Genomic DNA, 22,650 nt, shown 5'->3' on the forward strand with positions numbered 1-22,650 from the left:
CGAAGCGTGTATGACTTGAGTTCATCGCGAACATTGGTGACCAAAGAGTCGATCAATATCAACAAAATCTCGTCGCACTGTAAGCAACAGTTTTAGTAATCTTCACCACCAATCGCCAGTAGTTTTCCCTGAGGTTCGCTACGAATTCGAATGTGCGTGTACAGAATTCTCTGAAATGGATCATTTGCAAAGCAACTCCGAGAATTCTATCTCAAATCAATGATGATCTCTCTACGAATCCCAAGAGAACGTCCAGACAGTGTAGTTTTCGGTGACTGAGGCGAAAGAATATCGGGGTGGACTTTAGGGCTTACCTGCCCAGCATGCTGAGTAGATAACCGCTGAAGGCACTTGCCCTGGCCACTATGCCTTGAATGAATTTTGGAGATGTTATTGAAGACAAACTATAAACACCCGGGTCGGGTGGAGGATTTCTGGTACAAAAAATTTACCAGTATACACAGTCGGTTGGCACACAGCATGAATCAGGTGATTATTCTGCCGGAGGCATTTCCACCCTTCCTCACTCCGGAAATTACCTACCTTATCCCTAAGAAGGGCACAGTGTGGGACCCGGTAGACACTAGATCGATTATTTGCTGCGATTATTATTAGTGGAAGGGTCAATTCGCACCTTGAGGTCAACAAAATTCTGTCCGAGGGGTAGAAGGGTTGCGGAGTTAGGTTAAAGGCCACCAGGTCGACTCGCTACACGTTTAGTTTTACAGCAAAGAGCAAGTGAGTCCCGTGCATGTGTCTGCTTGTAAAGCGCACTTTGGGCTAACTCCACGTAACGATCTTTCAATATTCTCAGTGAGTTAAAGTCAGACCAAGAGCGAATTGATGAAGGGATATTGAAGACAATGCAGAGAAAACAGGTGAATTATCTTTGGAATTGGTCATTTGTCGAAGAGGTGGCTGTGTGCTGGGGAGCACTTCGCTGAGACGGAGGGATTTATGTGTGTTATTCAGCACGGCGTGGTCGCCATCCAAGCTCATATAATGCTCGTGATGAAGGAGCGGAATGTGAATGTGTGGTTCAGCATTAAAGACGTTGGATCATCTCATTTCTGGCAGAACTGTTATGACGTCGGTGCATTACACGAATCTATCTTTTAAGTAGATATAACCGTCCGAGTCGAAATGTTTGACTGTATTAAGTAAAATTGTGCATCTGACAAAATTATGACAAGTAAAATAATAAAGGAATTAAAATATATTTTATTATAGAAAGATAAATAAAAAGAGATTAATAAAAATGTCTTAAATAAAAACTGAACTTTCCAGGCGAATCGCTTTCCCTGCATCTAATGATGGGTACTGTGGGCAAGTTTGTGTACAAACAAAGGGATCAACAAACGATTTGCCCGATCAATTTTCACTTGCACCATTCGAAATTTAATAATAAGTAAAATATATATCTGTTCTAATGAAAGTGGGTTCCTAGATTTAGGGGAAAGCGACCAATTGTTAGGATTTTTAAAAATTACTAAAATTAACTATTTTAAATATTAGATATTCCGTATAAATAGGGGGTAGGAATTATCAAAATGAGAAGGGTAATTGGGAAAGCTAAAAGGTGTTAAAATGAAAGAATCATTGTCGAGTTCAAAGGAAGAATTTTAGCCTCATACACAATCATTTAAAAATAAAACTAGATAGCTAGCTACCTAGTTTTATTTTTATTTAGAAGAACTACAAGCATCGGAACGATAACTATCACAATCATTTGGTTGTAGATAAAATTCGTTGCAATGTCGGTGACCCATCTTACCCGGATGAGTAAATTATATAGCATAGTACCTATAGTACAATAATAAGATGCAAAAAAACCTTACTTTAGATGGAATGATGACAAAGGCCAGGATACCACGCAACTACTACAACTATGGAGTGGATGGGTCACAGTTCAAACCTGGGATGTTAGGAGCTCCTTGTTAAAATAGCCCTAGAGCACGGTTAGAACATGACTTGTTACTTTTAATCAATATAAAAGCGATATTCATAACAGTGGTTTTCAGGTTGAAGTCTACTGTCTAAATTAGACTTTGAGAGCACCAAATTCAGCTACACTTTGAATTATTTAATTTTGAATACTAGGCATCAAAAGCTCCTTTATTATCTAGAAAAGGAAATATCAACTCGCACGACTTTATAAGTCGCGGATTTAGGTACATAGCTTGCTTAAATTTACTGGCAGCCTCATTGTCACTCAGGAAATTCTCAATACTAGCGTCCTCATTGGGGTCGAGAAGTGCGATGGGCATGACGCCGCAGCTAACAAAAATGCCTGGAATTGTAGGAAGGAAACATAAAAGATTATCACAAATTATTAAATGCAAATCAAGTGACATTACCAAGGAAGGATTTTTTCAAAACCGCAATATGCAGATCCATAAGCGTGGGTGGGGCCTTAGAATATTTGAGCAGTTTCAAATTTTTCACCAATTCCCGGTGGTAATATTTGATCATATAATCAAATTCCTTGACTTTAATTGAATATTCAGTGGAAGAGAAAATGAAATATATTAGATCGTTCACTGGAGAACCATATCTTGATAGCTGAAGATCGACAAACAAAATGTCTTTGGGTTGTCCATTCTCATCATGTTGGAACATTATATTGTTGACCCATAAATCTCCATGTAAAACGACATTGAATTCATCTGGGTTTGGATCATATACTATCTTCTGGAGGTCCGCGATTCTGTCTTTTATTCCTTCCTAAAAATGACCATTTTATTACTAGCTCCAAGTTCTTCTATTTATCAAAACAACATAAAAATTAAAAACTTACAATCTTATCCACATACTCTTGACAAGTCTTCCACAATCGTAAATTCTTTATAATATTCCCCCACATGATGGGTAGCATTTTTTTGGAGTACGCTTCATTATACATTGAAGCCATTATTCGGTTTGAGAATGAACCATTTTTCTCTAAAATACAAACCGAGGCGGCATGAAACTGTGCCAATTTTGATATAACCATTTTGGCATGTTGCATATCCATTCCGTTGAGACGGTTCATATTGGCGAATTTTCTTGCTCCCAAATCCTCCATAATTAACATTTCAGGATCATCTGTTACCTTCCAACACTTTGGAGCGAAGGTAGTCGTAATACCATGCTCCAGGAAAACTTCCTCTAGTTGGGGCACAACTTTCTGATACATTTCAACCTCTTTTGGAAAAATGCCCATAGTTTTTTTCATTTCGGCACTTGGATCATTGGGTGGCATCATTTTAATAATGTATCTAACTGTATCTTTAGTTTCATCTAAATGATAAAAATGGAGAAATAAGAAATTCAAGTTAAACCACCATAATTTGCATTTGTATCATATAAGGGAGGTGAAGTGTACCCCCTAAACCATACCTTCTTTTTCGACTTCAATGGTAACACGGTACATGTAACACAGATAATTTTCACCAGCGCTTGAGCTGGGCGCTACGGTGAACTTTTTGATGGTGCATTTTCCAAACTGCTTCTCGAGGATATCATGGAAAATCTCCTCAGTTATCAGCTGCATTCCGGAGTCGACTCCATTTGATTTCTTACTATCGTCACTAGCATCTCCGTTTGCGGTCATTTTACCTGTAGAATTAAGGTAGATTTGATTGTTATTTTTTTCTAGAAAATCCTTTTTAAATTATCCGCTCTTTTATCTGCCGGTTTTCTACTCATTTGCCTATTAGTCTCAAAAAAATCGCGCATCCCAGCGAAATCGATTAAATTGCTAAGAACGACAATGAGTCAGTTTAGAGGTCAAGTAAAGATATAAAACCAACCAACAGGATGCTTAGCAACAGATTGTTGCCCTGCTAATTCCGAAAAATAAAAATGTGGACAGGAATATAGTAAGTAATGTTTTGATTCGCCTTGTTCTGTACAATGCAGCGAGACCTGGCTGATGAACTAGGTCAGGGAACAAAAAATCAATGCTTTCAAACATCGAGTCCTCAGGAGTATCTTAGGCTCAGTGAGCGTGGAACCTCTTATTGCATAAAAGATGTATGGTCGGCATTTCGCGAAGAGAAATAAAGTGAGTTTACTTTTACCACCTCTTACGAGTTTCCAAGAAAAACTTCACAAAACAGTCTAGGCAAGCCGCGGGGTCACCGAGTTACGATGCTTATCTGAAAGTCCATGAAAAGAAAAGCCTTTGTTATAACTTCGTTGTAAATAAAACGTTGGCTAAAGGGCAAATTTAGAGAAATGCGAACCGGTACGCTATCGCTGTCTCCTAATTATCTCGATAAACGATTAATAATCTATGAATGCCATAAAACCCCAAGGGGCATAGCGAGTTAACCACGTCTAATCGCAAACACGACATGAGTGCGAATTATATCCAAGTGAAATCCGCTTTATATATACAGACCAAAAGCTAGGTGGTAACGAAAAGAGGAGAGGTGAGGCAGCGTCTGATGAATTGCCTCTGCTCTAGACGGAGCCTCCAGTGACTTTTTAGATTTTTTTGAATTTGTGGGTATTTAGCTCAAAAAACAAATGTAGGGGAAGTTTCGTCCCAATTGGTCCAGTGCGACATGAACTGGATGCGGACTTAGGACTCTCTTAATCTTCAAACAGGACGAAGTGCTGAAACTATACCAAAGAGAAGGCGGCATCTTTCTGTGCCATTGCATGACATAACTTGTAATGCAGTTGTTGCCCTTTCTCGGTGGGTGATGCATCCATTGCCACTTCCGCTTTCTGATCGACATGTGAACGGGTATCTAACCCGCATGCCGAAGATATTCCCCATATACTGTTGGTGGAAGAGGGGCAAAGCCTCAGAGCATTCAGACTATAGTGGTCCATTGTACTCGATTTCCCCGGAAAATGCCGGATGACTTGATGTATTTTAGGATTTCTGATAGCGGATGTGATGCTACTTGCTGCAGCTGGAGCACGTCAGCACCAAAAAGTTGACGTCTGGTAGGTCCATAGGCGAGACACTTAAAAAGAAAATGTCCCGTGGATCCCGCTTCCTCATTACAAGATTTACACGTATCATCTTAGGAAAGTGAACCGTGCAACATACTCCACGGAAGCGATAATAGCACACCTTCTTGGAAGCAGCATTTCGTCGCTTCCGTTGGTAGGTACCAATAAATATCCACTCAGTTCACCTTATTTGAATCACCCATCACGATTGTATTGCTACCATTATGAAGCCTCTCCTGAACTACTGAGCTACTCGTACAAAGTATCCTTTTCATCTAAATAAGAAATCACAATTTGTGGGTAGCGCTACTCAATTGTGATACTCCTTCACTTGGACGGAAATATCGAGGGGATGATCTTGTCAGAAATCGATTCCTATCCCATTGAAGCGTGCCGTGCGGTAGCTATGAGCAACAGTCCGACACCGATTTAACGTCTACTATCACTGATCCAAAGTATGAGACCACAGTCCCGCAAGTGGGAGAGGAAGTCTTCCCAGACTGTTCAGTTTATATCGACTGACGTGGTTGAAAGTCGGTAGTGAGCACATTTTACAAACCACCACCACGTGAAGTTGTTCTCTATCAGAGGCGATCGTTATGAAAATAGTTTCGAAATTTGCTATTTCACAAATTAAGAAGGTAGAAAATCGTTAGCTAACTTCATATGAAGAATTCCTGAGTTATCCGTTAAGATACAACAAACTGTTTCTTCAGCAGAACTAAAGGGCTTTAATCCTGATGTGGTGAAGACTTCTTCGATTTGTGTGAGACAGAAATCTGAGAAATAAATTATTCGCTACATAGAATCTATAATGCTGATGAGTCGGGAAAAATCACTGTTTAACACAAGTTTTATAAAATTATCAGTGTTTAAGACGAAAAACAGGAGGCGATATTTTTTGTTGAGGATGCAGGAAGTCCTGAGTCTGCATCCATTGATGACAGATTAATAAAAAAAATTTGGATATTTAGCCCAAAAAAGCGGCATCCGGTCCGTCATTAAGTGGATGCGGACTTAGGACTCTCCGCATCCTCAACAAAAAATTCCCTTGGTTCTAGTCTATGTGTGAACATACGACGGATCTCACTTCATTATAAGTCGCACTCACGTCGCGCTGGCGCTGCTTTCAGGACAGAGGTGAGGCAGCATCTGATGCATTGCCTCTGTCCCGGATGAAACCATCAGCCAACTTTTTTGAACAGACGATATAATTGTCATAAGGAAGAGTAAAGCATTGGGGACATGCTTGAATGCCGGAGGAAATCTCTTGCGCCAATAATAATGAAAAAAACGTCTTAAAAGAAAGGTATGAAAAGCAGGAATTCTGTCCAGCTTTTAATTGAGTGATGAGTAAAGTGCAAACTCTTAAAATCTTAGAAGTTGAAAAGACTGGTTTTACGAAGATTTACTAAAACGATTAAGCACTTACTTTGAAAAACAGCACTAAACACTTTACCTTAGAATAACTTTCTTAGAGAACTTTTCACTGTTTCAGATGTCTTGCATGAAAGCACCGTAAAGACTGAACTAACTTCATTCAAATTCAATACTAAATTTTGCGCATTCGGCTTAATTCATCGAATTCCCAAAAGGTAAGTACCAATTGCTGACTGTTTAGATATAAACACTGATTGTGTATTCCATGCAGAGTGGACGCAACGCAATTACTAGATTAGATAAAATTTTTGTTAGTCTGAGATGAGACAATATACATTAGAAAGATACGTACAAATCAAAGATACTGATAAAAAAGCTTCGTTGAAGCAACCTGCTATTTATATGTATCTAAATTATCTAAATATAATACACGTGGAGCGAGTTTGTTTCTCTTGAGATGAATCTTTTGCCGCATCTGTCGTGCGGCGTACTTTGTGCATACCATTTGGATAAAAAATTCAGGAGAGTGTGGACAATGGTTCACCTTCAATCCAGCGAATATTTGCCTATTCTGTTTTTATTGTCACACACAATATGTAACATCTATGGAAGGATTATAAAAAATGTAAATATATCGCCCTAAGATCAAAATACATGCGTTGCAGATAGATATGTAGATACTTTTATCATCCAAAATATTATAATTTAATGTGCATTCAAGTGATTTTGCCACCCAATTTTTAGATAATGAATCAGAATTAAAGGTTTGATTAATCGGCATCGAAAGGTACGAAAATTTGGTTATCACTTACCTCAATGACCTTTTACACGTGTTTTGATAACGATAATGGTAAATCGTCCCCAAAGAATTCATAATGACTTTCCAAATCTTATCTGGGTCTCAAGCAGTCATTTGCTTGTGTCTAAATGACCACTTAGTGAATTTTTGGATCAGCAATTCATAACCACAAGGCCATTTCGATGTTGCGTTGAAAATGCTGATAAACCATGACTTACAATTTTTCATTTTGGACGATTAGATTCATAACGACATGATGAGTTTGCAAAAAATACATTTTATTGTTTTCGTAGATTATTTTTGATTATGTCAGAGTGATTCCAATTTTGGGCTGATGCCGTGTTCCATATAATACGGGATTATTATTATTATTCTGTTAAGGGAAAGTCGCACCGCCTCCTTGAAGAACTATTGTGTCCCTTTTACTGGTTATAGTGTACCTATTGATGATAGTATCTCAAGCAGGCCTGTAACCGTTAGGAACTTTAGTAGTAGTCCCTACTTCCAGATCTTTCAGCTTTGCATCTGGTATTAAGTGTTCTCCCAGATGTATCGACCTACTTTGCACAAGTGCCGGACACTGTCCCAGGACGTGTATAGAGGTTTCGTCCTCCTCCTCACAAAACCTGCAGGCTGTGTCCGTAGATGTCCTTAGCTCTCCTAGGTGATAGTTCAGCCGACAATAACCAGTGAGAATAATAAGGGATAATTAGTGGTTGGCCTAAAGAATCGTAACCAGTAAACAAGGATCTTTTTGTGATAAGACCGGTGAAGTTTCAATCGAAGGACCCTCTAAAAACTTTCACAATATAGAAAATATAGAGACTTAGGATAGAGCATGCACCGAATCAGTTTGTGCGAGAATTTCAGGATATTCAGGTAAACTGCAAAGGGTGATCCTTTCTACAACCTAAGGATCTAAGGAACTGATTGATATTGCGATGGTCACACGACTATCCTGAGTGGTTGGAGACGACCTAGAGGAAAGAGCTAAAAAATTGGATAAATTGACCGTGAAGGTCCGCAAATTTTTTAGCTTCACCGAAGTGCTCCGCCAACACGCGCTTTCATCCCTCTGTGCAACCCAGGCCTGGGAATGTGGGGGTCCTTTGAGCACTTCGATTATCTACCTGTCATTATATAAAATTTCCTTGCTCCTGTGCCTTTGCTGGGGGGCAAAGTACAAGTCATTGAGCAATCACATTGCTAGGCAAACTCAGGTCACTTTAGACAAAATTGTCGGCGTAGATAGAGGAGTAAAAAATAAGGTGTAGAAGAGTCACCGGAACACTACCTATTAGCAGCAAGTGGGAATTTTGAGGAAGCATTTGACAGCTTCAAAAGAGATTATCTTAGATAATCTTAAACCGGAATATAACCTGGTGTATTGTATAATATGATGTGCCGCGCTTCACTATATCGCCGATGTCGGTGCTCTAAAATGGCGAGGAAGTAAACGGGGCAGCAATCCCACCGACTGAGACCAAGTGACCAAAGAGAAACTCCACGGGGTGGCATCCGGAAACGTTGCACTCACTTTGATTTGCTAGTCGTGATACAGTAGGCTAATACTCCAAGGCTTAATTATCACATCCGAGTTAGCACGAAGGCTCATTTGAAATGGTTTTGATCAAAAAGTCCTGAATTCATATGTTTCAGGAGAATTCCTGGGGCATGTGTTTTCAGCCCCATTAGTCGGAATCGGATGGGGGTAATGATTGTGGCCCAAGCGGACAGAAATCTCGGGCTTCAATTCGAGTGTCGTACTCCTTAGTTCAGTAGAGCTTTATATAGGTAGATTCTGCATCCACCAGTTTGGATACTGAGTAATGCACTCAGTAAAGACTAGTATCGTTGCTGCTTGCTACAGAAGAGCTCAGGTTGTGATCGCAAACTGAATTCGTGTCTTAACCCCTTCAGTCCCAAATATGAAAACGTCGGATTAAATTATTTGTTTGCCTTTTCTTTGACAATTATTGACTTGTAATTATAGATCAATTTGTTTCCTCAAATCAATTTAGTTCTTTAGGAGAAAAGGATGTGGCTACAACGGGATTTCAAGAGAAAAAAATATTTATAGAACATTTTTGAAGTGATTTTATTAGAGTACATCGATACTTATAATTATTACTGTTTTACATGATAATTTAGAAAGCAGTCTTTTCTGTTTGTTACACAGAGAGCGACATTACATTTTACGCATTTAATACTGGAAAAAGCTACTGAAATTGGTGTCAATATATTGTGAATAACACAAATACTGCAAACTAATCAAAGTAAACATGTGATCTCTACAATGTCCAGAAGAAGATTATGAATACCACTGCAAAAAAAAGGGAATACTACTGCAAGAAATATTATCATTTAGATTAAATATAAGCGCCGATAAGAACTAACCCAACGCAGTAATGCCTTTAATCACGGGGAACCAACTAGGAAAAAGTACAAAACAAGAGCAAGGCTTTATCATTATTGATCTTACGAACATAATATTCCTCAAGTTAGAAACCAAAGAAGTATTTAAACAAGGAAAACAACAAGTGTTAATTTAGTAGCAATCATCATCATCTTTGAGGCACTACAGCCCGACGTCGGCCCTTGGCCTCCTGGATCCTGGATCATCAATTATTTCGGTCACGGGACCACGTCTCCAATCTTGGAAACCCAGTAGTTGCTTGACGGCCGTATATATTTTGATTTCCCATTGTGCTCTCGGTCTTCCTCGTAGCCTCGCTCTGTCGACACGTCGTCCGTTCATAACCTTTTTAGACATGCAATCGTCGCTCATTCGTTGGACGTACCCTGCCCACCGCCACAAATCAGGTGATTATTCGAGCGGAGGAATTTCCGCCCTTCCTCACTACGGGAATTACCTACCTAAAAAGCATACGGCGCAGAACCCCACAGACACAAGCCCGATTACTTGCTTATCAACCCTCTATAAATGCATAATATCCATTATTAGTGGAAGGGTCAATGCGATCCTCGAGACCAACAACATTCTGTCCGAGTAGCAGAAGGACTGGTGAGTCGGGTGAAGGAAATGCAAAGAGCAACTCATTATCGACCCGGTAGTTGCAGGGCAAGCAACTAGAGGCTAAAGCAATTCATTTACTTCCTATATCAATTAATCCAAGGCTTATGCCAGTGTCCCGCACACCTGATTAATCGATATCCTACGTGTGTATCGCATTGAACCCAAACTAATAAAGTTTTTGGCGACAGTCATGAAAGGTTGGAATACCACTTTATTAGTGCGCTCGCATTGGGGTGCCAATACCTCAGAGCCTGGAATATGGATTAGATAACTGTCGAATCCAAGGCATCGCAAAGGTCATCACGAGCCGAATGCCGGACATAGCATGGGTTCTTTGCAGGATTTGCCCGATATTTATAGAAGTCTGTTTCGGTAACACCTTGGATGGGTACAATCTTAGATTTAGGTTCAATTTTCGCAGCAACAAATTTATAATAAAATAAACAGGAACATATTAAATATTTATTTTTGAAAATTAAATTTCAAAAGCCCCTCTATTCTCCATAAAAGGGAATATCGCTTGACATGCTTTTATAAGCTTCGGATTCAAGTACATGGCCTGTTTAAATTTATTTCCGGTCTCATCATCTTTCAAGAAATTCTCCATATTGGCGTCATCATTAGGCTCGAGCAGTGCGATGGGCAGGACACTGCAACTGACAAAAACACCTGGAATTGTAGGAAGGAGACATCCTGGGTTGTCACAAACCATTAAATTTAAATCGAGAAATATTACCAATGAACGATTTTTTCACAGCCGCAATATGCAGGTCCATCAGCTTGGGAGGGGCTTTGGGATATTTGAGGAGTTTCAAATTTTTAACTAATTCTTGGTGATAATATTTGATCATATAATCGAATTCCTTTAGTTTAATTGAATATTCAGTGGACGTGACAATGAAATATATCAAATCTTGCACGGGGGAACCATATCGTGAACCTTGAAGATCGACAAACAAAATGTCCTTGGGTTTACCATTTTCATCATGTTGAAACATTATATTGTTCGCCCATAGATCTCCATGTAAAACTACATTGAATTCATCTGGGTTGGGTTCATATATATTCATCTGGAGGTCAAACACCTTGTCACTCATTTCTTCCTGGAAATCATTACGGAATTACTAGTCAGTTTCGAGGCTTTCGAACTATAAAAGATATCAAAAGTAACAACTTACCATCCGATGCACATATTCCTGACAACTATTCCACATTCGCAAATTTTTTAAGATATTTCCCCAAAATATCGGCTGCATTGCCCGGAAATACTCATGACTGTACATTGAGGCCATTATCCTGTCCGAGAAAGGACCATTTTTTTCTAAAAGGCAAACTGAAGCGCCGTGGAACTCTGCCAATTTTGATAGAACCATTTTGACATGTTCCATATCCATTCCGTTGCGACGATTTATGTTAGCGAATTTTCTCGCTCCCAAATCTTCCATAATGAACATTTCAGGATCATGAAGCACCTTCCAACACTTTGGGGAGAAGGTAGTCTTAATACCATTTTCCAGGAAAACCTCCTCAAATTGGGGGACAACTTTCTGGTACATTTCAACTTCTCTTGGGAAAATACCTAAACTTTTTTTCATTTCGGCGGTTGGATCGTTGGGTGGCATCATTTTAATAATGTATCTTACTGAATCTTCAGTTCCATCTAAATGAGAAATAAGAAACTCAATTTATACAAGAAAACTTTTCAGTGTAAGCAGTAAGGAAACTGGGAATCGAAAATTTGATGGTCGTTGAATCCATACCTTCTTTTTCAATTTCAATCGTCACTCGATACATTGAACACACATAGTTTTCGCCAGCACTTGAACTGGGCGTTACACCAAACTTTCTGATAATACACTCTCCAAATTGTTTTTCCAGGATATCATGAAATAAGTCTTCAGTTACCAATTTGATTCCATCATCGGCGGCATTTAGTTTCTCACTATTGTTACTAACATCTCCGTTTTCAACCATTGTATCTATGGAAGTGGAAAAGATCTGATTAATATTTAGTTTAGGATCATATTAAATTGCGTCAAAGTCTGTTCGTCTGCCTTGCATCCGAATAACTCAGAATGTAGTTATTTAAGTTACTGGTAATATGCGCCTTTCGAGCTGTCACCCTGGATGAAACCTTGAGTCATCCTTGTATAACCAGAAACGTAGCAACAATCAAAACAATGGATTTTTCACGGTGAATCTGCTCCAAAGAAGCAAAGACGTCCCATCGGCCGGAAAGGTCATGGCGACGGTTTTTTGGGACTCGAATGGGGAAAGATCTCTGGAGAATACTCCAGCGAATTAATGGACCGCTTGGACAAACAAATTGAAGGAGACACGGGCGCATTTGGCGAAAAAGAAGGTGCTGTTTCACTACGATAACGCTCCAGCACATTTATTCGAAGTTGTCGCCTCTAAACTGCATGAACTGCGTTATGAGTTGCTACCGCACCCTCCTATTCACCCGAACTGGCTGCCTGCGACTTCATTTTGTTCCCTAACATGAAGAAATGACTCGCGGGAAGAAAAATTCTCAAACGAGACGTATTTTGGAGAGTTTGTCAAATCCTATCTTTTGAGGGGTTGAAAAATGGCAGGAACGTTCGGAGAAGTGCCTTTTTCTAAAAGGATACTATGTTGATAAATAAAAAAAAAATTGAAAAAATGGTGGTTTATTTCTAACATGGGTACTTATTGAACCGCCATCGTATAGCCATTTGTGCGAAAAATCTAAAATAAGGTATTTATGCATCCAAAAGACTTTATTCCCTAGTTGCGTAACGCAATTGAAAATATTCTTGAAAGTGATATGATATCTAACCTCTGTTAATCTTCTCAGAACGTATGTAGGTGTGTAACTCTTATCGATTCAATAAATCTTTTTATCAATCAGAAACAACTGCAGGAAAATTGCGGGCCCAGCTAAGTAGCGCAATAAATATGATTTTATGAGTGAGAGCCATTGTTTCGGGATCCCCAGAAAAAAAAACCCCGGACCGAGGCAATCACTTCCTACCTTTATCCTCTCGACGGGTTTGCATAAGGGTAGAATTTCGAAATCCATAAATCACTCAGGTTTCAGTACGTATGGCGCCCAACGTGGGTCCATGACACTAATGTATTTTGAATCCAGAACAACATTTATATATAATAACTAGGACTGCAAAGTAAATGCTGAGGTGGATGTGCAACTATAGCCAATTTGCACACCAATGCTTGTATTAGCGACATCCTTGAAGTTGCCCGTGTTTATTTTTATCCGTAAATGTTGAGCGATTTGGAGTTTAGAGAGTTTGAAGTGGGTTGGTGTGCCACTTTTGGTCATAGTAATCCCAGGGCTGAGGTGAGTCTGCTCGTGAAGGGCTGACTTGTTCTAGAGTATACACTAATAATTTTAACTTTGGGTCTGGTCTACAGAGGAGCAGTACGCGTCTTAAAGTATGAGGGATCGTTGCTCCTTAACTGGTTGGTATGATATTTCACATCCATAAATTCACAATTGATCTTCCACCTTCACCACACCACAATCCCATTTAACTTCTTGACCGCTACCTTTTTACTACCTGATGATTCTGCTGCTACTCCTATCACCTCCGATTACATTTGCCGCCAGTAACCTTTCAGACAAAATGTTAATCAACCTAATCGCAAGCAATTGTTTGCGAGTAAAAACAGATACATTTAATAAAACACAACCAAGGACAAAATTGGGGATGAGAGTTTGGAACAGTGAAATTTGGAATATTTGAAATGAATATTTCACTTATTGAAGGGGCTAGCGATCTGTTAAACTTATGCTTATTCTTGAGGAATATATATACAAAAAAAATCTTTAGTTTTCAGTTGAAGAGCATTGATACGGAAGACGCGAATAGAATGAACCCCGAACAGTTTTTAATGGGCCAAAAGTAAAAACGCAACAAATCGGAAATAATTTAATGAGAAAATTTACCTTAAAATAATTTACTGAGAGAACTTCTCACTGTGTCAAATGTTTTGTTAGAAAACACCTTGAAGACTGGCTTGACTAAATTCTGCACTGAGTTTTGCACTTTCGATTTAAATTATCAAATTCCAACGCTGCAATGACATTTGCTAAATGCTTAGATTAGATTAATTTCATAATAGCTGGGGATGAAATTTTATAAAATAGCGTGATACGATAGAAAATTTCTCACCAATAGAAGATACAGGTAAGAAAACTTCTTTGGGACAACCTGCTATTCGTATACGTATAGATTATCTAAATGAAATACAAATGGAATCAGAAACATCCTGCTTTCGAATTTGGTGCTCAAATCATCCAGCTCCGCTCTCCTGCCACGCGTAGACCTGGCAAGTTTAACTTTCGAAAGGCAAACTTCTAAGGTCTGAACTCAGCCAGTGGCGCCAATCAGTCGCCCTCTCCACTTGTCTCTCCATTAACGTGTGACCAAGCACTTAGCATCTTCTATACCCTTCTATCAGATCTCTTTCCCTGTTATGTACCCTCCCCTTCTAAGTACCTGTGCTCTTACTCAGCCCAGTAAGGAATATTTGCCCAGTATTGAAGACTCAACGATCCAGGCGTGGGAACCTCAAACTGGTCTCACAGTCCCGCCCAGGTATCTCATCCTTCCATCCAGTTATCTGGCTCCTCTATTAACTCCCCAACTATCTTGTGATTTTATTTATTATTATTATTCTGTTGCACTGCGTCCTTGAAGAACTATTTTGCCCCTTTTAATGGTTATTAATCATAGTATCTCAAGCAGGTCTATAACCATTAGGAATTTTAGTATATTCCCTACTTCCAAATCTTTCACCTTACATCTGGTATTAAGTGTTCTCCCAGGTGCCTCGACCTACTTTGCACAAGTGCCGGACACTGTCCCACGTGTGTTTCGACATACTGCGCTCTTTGGCCTATTAGCGCCAGTTGGAACGACACCATTGTGATTTCACCTTGCCCCAAGGATGTTGGAGTCCGCATTTTGGAAGTGCTCCTCTGCGCATCTAAGTAATTTTGTAAATCTTTTGGTATCACTAACTGAACATCCTTCTAGTCTTTTGTTGTGACTTATTCCCGAGCTCCATGTTTTCTTTTAATAATTTCGCCAAATACAAAAAATGTGGTATCTGGATACTTTTTTTCAACTCTGCCTTAGAAAGACAATATCACTTCCTATCATTATTATTTGTGCCCTGGTAAAAGTCTGCTGAAACCACATATCCTAAAGGTGTTGCGGCAATCTATGCTTCATACCCCCATCATATGGGTTTGTGGGTGTGTGTTTGAACTGAGGGAGAGGCAAAACCCTCTGAGCACTCAGACCCTAGTGGTCCATTGTACTCGATTCCCCCGTCTAACGGAATATCCCGGATTTGTTTAGTAACGCAGGATTTCCGTTAGTGGGTATGAAGCTGCAGTTGCAGCACATCAGCATAAAAAATCTGATGTCTGATACGTCCATAGGCGGAGCAGAAAATGTTCCGTGGATTCCGCTTCCTCATTACGGGATGGACACGCCGCACAACATATGCCCTGCTAGTGAATTATGGCCTGTCGGAATGCCCACGATACTTCCGAAAGTCTTTTTAGCGTTTTTGGCATATTCCACAGAACTGACCTTAGGCAGTAGAACCAACTTCTGCCACTTCCATGCTGCAGAAAATATCCCTTCGGTCATGAACAACTCAGCAAACATGTCCCCTCTGGATTTCATGGCAAGCTTAAGAGCCTTATTTGGTATTCCGTCCAGGCCCTAGGCTTCACGCCTATTCTACCGCAAACCTCCAGTAGCTTCTCTCTGGTGAATGTTGTGCGAGTTGGAAAGTTCTTTCTATAGAGGCGCCTGCTTTGTTAGGTTGGTCTAATCTGGCTTTCGCAGACATCGTTCTCGGTTCAGGACATGATGATTTTTTACTCTGTGCATCCCCCTATAGTTAAAAAAAACAACATTTCCAGGTGATCGCTGTGGGGGTAGTTCTCTCCGACATACCAGAATGTACCACTTACCAATGCAGGGCTGACGAAAGTTAGGTCTACGATTGGGGCAGATCCTTTTCTTTCCGAAAGGGGTTACATCACCCTCGTTGGCCAGGACTATATCGAACTGCCCAGAAGCTTCTAATAGACTGCGTCCCCTTGTATTTGTTTCTGGGCTACTACATCAAGTACCAAGCATTGAAGTCCTTGACAATCACCATTGGGATTCTCCGTTTTGCTTTGAGAACTAGATTGTCAAGCATTTCCACGAATTCAAATAGTGTCAGGCTTGGTGGGGTGTAGCAGCTATGAACATATCTACCACCTATTTTCACCCACACATAACCAATGGTTGATTGATTCATAGTGTATTGTATGGCTTTTCGACCGCACGACTATATCATCGCTTCACCTGTCGAGTCTGTAACCCACACCCCACAGTGGCAGCGATCTTCGTAGATGGCTTGCTCAAGCAAATCCTGGACGACTCTGCAATGACTGAGATTTATTTGAACAAACTTCATTTTCTCATTCAGCGAAACCCTACGGCCATAGTAACACCCTAGGTGCAGTACCTCGGTATCTCTGGACTTTCATTACGAACTACGCCATATGCAAGCTGAACTTCACGAGGAGCTTTGCTGTGGAATTTCCAACCAAGGCAGAGTGGAAGACCGCGACCTGTTGCGAGGCTATGACACAGTATTGTTCACCTACGGATCAAAAACGGTCTGTGGAGTCGGTGCGTGAGGTTTCTCGGATACACACAACGTAGTCCAGTCGTACGGCCTTCTAGGATTTGCTAGTTTGTTGAAAGCAGAAGTACTGTCAATGGCTTGGCGTGATCTAGAGTCCCAAAGCGTAACAGGCCTTGTACTCTGTGGCGATATCCTCCAGGCTGGTGGGACAATACAGGAACGCGCTGAGTAGTTTGGTCGGTTCGCGCAAAGTCGTCTTTCTCTTGGTTCCCGGTCATAGGAACCAGCCGGCTGGCGCATTGGCCAGGCGGTGGTCTTCTCTGGACACTCCCTCGGGCGCACAGTCTGTGCCCGCTGGCGACTGTTAAAGGTGAAATTTAATCGCAATACTTAGCAGCCGTAGATTTCAGATGGCAAAGACTCGTCATCTGCGTCAGGTCAAAGAGGATTTGGCCCGCCTGTAACAAACCCCAATCGCAAGAACTCTTGTGCCAGACGCGTATAAACACATATAAGATTACGGCGGCCTGTATTGGGCTCTGGCGTATATGGGACAATGCCGCCAGATTCGGCATATCCTACAGTTCGCATTGCCGAAACTGCGGCAGAAGGGGGAAGAAACGCCACGCCCCTCTCTTCCTGATTGCCTAGCTCTAACCACAGCCAGGCTACGGACGCTAGCTCCCTTGCTCTTACTACAGCAGTGACGGTCTTAGGAGTTTGTAGCATCTTAGCGCCACAGCGCTTATTGGGTTCCTCGTAGCTGTCACTGATGGGGTTAGTAGATTTTAGCTTGATTTCATTGGGAAGTAATCCTGTAAAGAGACCGCATTTCAGCTACCATATTCATTGGAATATGATTCACTTCCCAACTTGAGTTGTGCCTGATATGCAGCGTCTCCACTAAAGCAACCTCTTAACGGTGATTCCAATTACTCTGTTCTCTCCTGCAGTATTACAACGAAACTGGCTTATTACATCCTTTCCTTGGGTGGAAATGTAACTTGCATTTCCCATTCTTCCATCTTTTTGTTCAAGTCTTCGAACAATTTCTTCCCATTTATTCAAAGGACAACATCCGTGTTTCACTCGAACATCAACGGCAGCTTAAAAACGGAGTTAGGGTTAGGGAAGTTTCTTCCGGATCCAGTTCGCCGAAATTGGTGCCGAACGACGATATCAGTGCATCTCCCAAACCCTCTGCGATCAACATTCTTGCTGATCTCGTAATTCAGTTAGACGATCGTCAACAAGGAGCCCATCTGTAGTTTCTCAGTCGGAATCTGCTGTTCTTCGGCGAGCATTGGTCCTTTTCAGGGGCCGAAAATATCAAATGTCAGATTCTTTATTTGTTTATTTTATTTTTTGCATTCTTGACGAATTTTCCGTTAAATAAAGTGCCAAGAAGTTATGTTCTCCAACTGTCAAATCCTTTTCAAAAGGCTGGTTTTGTTGTGATGCATTTGCAGCTTCCCTGCTGTCGAAAATCTCTGCCCAGCCCGTATCCCGGTTAAAAGCGATCGCCGACAAAATTTCAATTTACTCGACCACAATACTAGGCCCTCAGGACACCCAACAAGGAAAAAGATGGATCGGCTCCAATGTTTTGAGGTTTCTCGATCTGTACCCCTACACAGGTTCTCAAATTAGTAAATTTTGAATTTCGATAAACTGATCTGGACTAGATCGACTAGTACCTTTCAATCGGTTCGATGACTTCGAACGGTTCATTCAAATGTCTAACGGGACGTTTTGAAATGATTTCATCACGAATCTTTGCCGTTCGATGCATAGAAAAATCGACACAGATCGAACTAGATTTTTTAAATGTCAAATGAGACATATTTGCATTTATGGCATTTTAAATCTACCTTATTGGATATTTAAACCAATCGGTCGAAAAATAGTTTGAGAGCGTCTAGATGTTGAACATATTGGCAAACACAGGATGTCGGTATACAGACTGAGAAACATCAAATCAAAGCCTGAAAGTACAGATTGAGAATCACCAAAACATTTGTCCTTATCAGTTTTGCTTGGTGCGAATCCTGGGGGCGCTGGAATAAATTGAAAATTCTGTCGGCTATCGTTTTTTAGGAAAAAATTGTTTAATCGGAATGTCGCAGAGTCGGATTTGAATTATTTTGAAGCGCCGCGGAGTCGGATTTTCGTCGTGCTTGAAAGGGGAACGAGGAAACAATTACGTGCAATTTTACGTGGAAACTTTAGAACCATAATAAAGTGTAAAGTGTAGTTAAAGTGTCTGACATTTCTGGGCAGTTTCGGTCCGTACAAAGAAACAATGCTCGTCTGATGGAGAAACTGCAGATCGGGTCGATGTAGAGGATCGTCCAATTGAGTTGCGTGATCAGTAGGAATCGCAGTCTCAGAGGTCCTGCGAGCAGCACTAATATCGTCGTCTGGCACAAAGTATGAGCAGCAATTTCATTGAGCTGGATCTGGTAGCCCCTCGGTCTTTATTTCCTTTTTCAAGGTTGTAGCTGTTCTTCGGAAGAAGTATAAACTAAATGGACTAGATCAACTATTACATTCCAATCGGTTCGATCACTGCGAACGGTTCATTCAAATGTCAGACGGGAAGTTTTGAAATGACTTCAAAACGAGTCCTTGCCGTTCGATCCATGGAAAAATCGACACAGATCGACTTAGATTTTTTTAAATGTCGAACCGAGACATATTCGCATTTGTGGCATGTCAAATCCATCTTATTGGATATTTAAACCAATCGGTCGAAAAATAGTTTGAGATCCTCTAGCAGATGAACATATTGGCAAGCACAGGAAATGCGTCTGTATACAGATTGAGGAACATCTAAGCAAAGCCTCAAAGTGCAGATTGAGGATCACCAAAACATTTGTCCTGATCAGTTTTGTTTGGTGCGAATCCTGGGCCTATCGTTTTTTAGGAAAAAATTATTTGTTTTTGTCGCGGAGTCGGAATTGAATTACTTTGAAGCGCCGCGGAGTCGGATTTTCGTAGTGCTTGAAAGGGGAACGAGGAAGGAAGTTAACACAACATTTGCGTGGAATTGACTTTATAACCATAATAAAGTGTAAAGTGTCTGACATTTCTGGGCAGTTTCGTCCCCTACAAAGGACAATGCTTCTCTGATGGAGAAACTGCAGATGGGGTCGATGTGGAGTATCGTCCAGTTGAGTTGCGTGATCAGTAGGAATGGCGGTCGCAGAGGTCCTGCGAGCAGCACTAATATCGTTCCCCGGCACGAGAGTATCAGCAGAATCTTCGGCTACTGGATCCGGAAGTTTCTCCGCCATTATCTCCTTCTTAGGTTGTAGCTGTTGGTCGGAGGAAGCGTGCATGTCGTCTGGTAAGTAATTGAGAAGAAATGGTTAGAAAGATTGAATAAAGAGGGTATATTATAGAAAAAAGGAAAATAGCAATTAAGGGCAAAGCTTTGGGTTGGAATACTGTGTAGTACTTAGGAATGGGGAGAATTGGGAAATGAATCAATCCAAACTCGATCTAGGAACGCATCTTAATTGCAGGGAAATGGCACTTTTAGCATTTTTGGAGGTTTGTGTACCGTCTTCACTGTGACCTTAAAGTGTCCGATTAGCCCCAATCATAACAAAAAAGGAACCGGATTGTCAGGAGCCAGGAGTTATGATTGATGAATCACTTCACTATGATTTCAGCAATCGCAGCCTCTGAAAACCGGGATGATTGCCTTGAATCCTGTTGGGAAGTGCGGATTTCGGGGATCTATAAATGTTCAGACTTTCAACCACGTCAACTATCTTGGAAACGATCTGGTTATTTAGGACAATATGTTCCGCTACCTTCGCGCTGAAGACTGTCCACCCTTTTTCTTCCGCCAACTCTACTTCCTTCTGTTGCTTTCCAAGACGTGTTTGCACGTAATATTCTTTCCTGTAATATTTGCAGGAAATTGAGATTAGATCGATTGGGTCCTTGGTCGATCCCAGAAGGTTTTTGAGCCGGCTGTTCCTGCTACTGATGAATGACTTCACCACAAATTCAGCAATCGCAACCTCTGAAAACCGGGAGTATCCGTTGCCTTGAACCCTGTTTGGAAGTGCGGATTTCGGGGATCTATAAATTTACAGACTTTCGGACACGTCTAACTATTTTGGAAACGATCTGGTTATCTAGGACAATGTTTCGCTACCTTCGAGCTGAAGACTATCGCTCTCGTTTTCTTCTTCTATCGCCAACTCTGTTTTCTTCGGGTGCTCTCCAGGCCGTGTTTCCGTATTCTTTCTGGTTTGTCCGATGTATAGTATTCTTTCGTTTGGGTCCTTGGTGGATCCCATAAGGGTTTTGAGCTTACTGTTCCTGCTACTGAAAATGATGTCCAAGCCATGTTTTCCCAGTTTTCGTTTCAACGAACAGGAAATTCCAAAGCCATTCTCCGTCTAGGCTGTTGATCTGGAGGAGCTTGGTGGGAACTTGTCATTGATGCTTCCTCTTACGCTTCTTCGTCAACCTGCTCGACCTCAAAAATGTGCTTCATATCGTTCGCCATGCCTACCGAGGAAATATGGAAGGGTTAGCATCTGGTGGATCATGTGGTTGAAAGAGGCGTGCTGATGAGCACAGTTATCCTGGGGATAACTCATTTGGTATCAATCAATTGAAGAGTCTTGAACATTTCACTTGAATTCTTGACTAATCTAGTCTCAAACTAATTTTCCATATTCTGGAATTAGTTCACTAACTGTTTGACAATCTGATGCGTGAGAGAGATTTCCGCGGAAACCACTGCCCTCACATCCTTGCTTGGTTTCTAGATCTTGAGGAGTACGAAGTACTGATAGTTGTGGTAGAGGATAGGGTGAAACAACGGTGGCTTGATACGTTGGATGGTGATTGCATCCAGATCAGGAGATTGACAGAGGAAAATGGCGCAACCGGTCACCACGAGCCGACCCCGGGAAAAAGCTAAAGAAAAAAGATAGAGGATCGTTCCTGAGTCTTCTATGCGGTCCATTCTCCAGCTTATCCTCAACGGGTTTTCGTAGTTCTCATTGTTCAATATAGTTAGTGAATTCGCTTTATCCACTTTAAAGTAGTAAACGGGCTTCTTCTCTCTGAGCTCCTTGACATTCTTCCTTTCTTTGTTGGTGTTCCTGGCCCTCCTAATGCTATTTTTCTTGACGGCGTCCGCTGTTGTTGTCCTGATGGGTTCTTTCTATTCTGAAGTGATGGGTAATGTCGGGAACTATACATTTATTCTCGCCGCTGTGTCGGGGATGAGAAATCAAATATTTGCTAGACCTTAGGCATCAAAATTCAGTCCGTTGTTTTGAAGCATCAAGCGTTGCTCTGTGAATGCGGGAATTGGTTTATAAAGAAGTTATCGATTTAATGGACATAAAGCCCAAGTACTCTCTCTGTAGAGCTAAACTTCTTCTCGAGGAGTTTTCCCTTTCTCTTATTTTGGTATCCGCTATTTTGATTTGTTGTGAAATAAGGGACATCAATCGGGGTATAGACGGGCTAATTTCATATGAAGATAATATATTGAATACCTTGCCTTGATCCTTGTTGACAAGTGCGTCTTTCGGGGATTTATAAATGTCCAGACTTTCAGCCACATCTTGGAAACGATGTGGTTATTTAGGACGGTATGTTCCGCTACTTTCGATCTGAAAAATGTCGCATCCTTCTTCCCGTCATTTTTGTTTCCTTCAGGTGCTTTCTAAGACATGTTGCCAGGTTCCTTCTGGTTTGTCCAATGTATAATTTTCTAGTTATAAATGTGCCTAAATTATGTGGACAATTTCGGCCCCTGCAAAGGATACTCCACAAAGGA

General features: G+C 40.9%; 4 protein-coding genes across 8 annotated transcripts in view; 2 read left to right on the top strand and 2 right to left on the bottom strand.

Moving 5' to 3' along the window:
* LOC119658958 overlaps positions 1–22,650 on the top strand; it is a 113,296-nt gene that overhangs the window by 11,922 nt on the left and 78,724 nt on the right. Inside the window, exon 2 of the mRNA XM_038066831.1 lies at positions 6,449–6,545. Coding sequence (XP_037922759.1) covers positions 6,449–6,545 — 97 coding nt within the window. The remainder of the gene's footprint in view (positions 1–6,448; positions 6,546–22,650) is intronic.
* On the bottom strand, positions 2,080–6,587 carry LOC119658742. Of its 3 annotated transcripts, none has more exons than XM_038066416.1 (5): positions 6,410–6,587; positions 3,379–3,597; positions 2,798–3,279; positions 2,358–2,724; positions 2,080–2,290 (listed from the first exon to the last, which is right to left on the bottom strand). In XM_038066416.1, the coding sequence occupies exons 2-5, from the start codon at positions 3,590–3,592 to the stop codon at positions 2,097–2,099; spliced, it is 1,257 nt and encodes a 418-aa protein (XP_037922344.1). In that variant the 5' UTR covers positions 3,593–3,597; positions 6,410–6,587; the 3' UTR covers positions 2,080–2,096. The 3 variants fall into 3 exon arrangements, with proteins under 3 accessions (XP_037922344.1, XP_037922343.1, XP_037922345.1); XM_038066415.1 differs by having other exon boundaries at positions 6,383–6,586; XM_038066417.1 differs by lacking the exon at positions 6,410–6,587 and adding an exon at positions 4,065–4,156.
* On the bottom strand, positions 10,615–14,235 carry LOC119658743. The gene is made up of 5 exons (XM_038066420.1): positions 14,119–14,235; positions 11,927–12,145; positions 11,345–11,826; positions 10,903–11,269; positions 10,615–10,835 (listed from the first exon to the last, which is right to left on the bottom strand). The coding sequence occupies exons 2-5, from the start codon at positions 12,138–12,140 to the stop codon at positions 10,642–10,644; spliced, it is 1,257 nt and encodes a 418-aa protein (XP_037922348.1). The 5' UTR covers positions 12,141–12,145; positions 14,119–14,235; the 3' UTR covers positions 10,615–10,641.
* LOC119658735 overlaps positions 18,864–22,650 on the top strand; it is a 31,329-nt gene continuing 27,542 nt past the window's right edge. For all 3 annotated transcript variants that reach the window (XR_005250284.1, XM_038066400.1, XM_038066401.1), the window contains exon 1: positions 18,864–20,181. Coding sequence is in view for 2 of the 3 variants with exons in the window: in XM_038066400.1 (XP_037922328.1) it covers positions 20,028–20,181 (154 nt within the window). In the remaining variant the exon portion in view is untranslated. The remainder of the gene's footprint in view (positions 20,182–22,650) is intronic.

The sequence above is a fragment of the Hermetia illucens genome, chromosome 6, assembly GCF_905115235.1.
Source record: "Hermetia illucens chromosome 6, iHerIll2.2.curated.20191125, whole genome shotgun sequence".
In the NCBI taxonomy this organism is placed as follows: Eukaryota; Metazoa; Arthropoda; class Insecta; order Diptera; family Stratiomyidae; genus Hermetia; species Hermetia illucens.

Coding starts and splice junctions, on each gene's coding strand:
- LOC119658743 (XM_038066420.1), bottom strand. CDS start 12,140: ATGGTTGAAAACGGAGATGTTAGTAACAATAGTGAGAAACTAAATGCC. Junction 11,827..11,926: donor GATTGAAATTGAAAAAGAAG/GTATGGATTCAA, acceptor TTTCTCATTTAG/ATGGAACTGAAGATTCAGTA. Junction 11,270..11,344: donor AGGAATATGTGCATCGGATG/GTAAGTTGTTAC, acceptor AATGATTTCCAG/GAAGAAATGAGTGACAAGGT.
- LOC119658742 (XM_038066416.1), bottom strand. CDS start 3,592: ATGACCGCAAACGGAGATGCTAGTGACGATAGTAAGAAATCAAATGGA. Junction 2,725..2,797: donor AAGAGTATGTGGATAAGATT/GTAAGTTTTTAA, acceptor GGTCATTTTTAG/GAAGGAATAAAAGACAGAAT. Junction 2,291..2,357: donor TTTGAAAAAATCCTTCCTTG/GTAATGTCACTT, acceptor CTACAATTCCAG/GCATTTTTGTTAGCTGCGGC.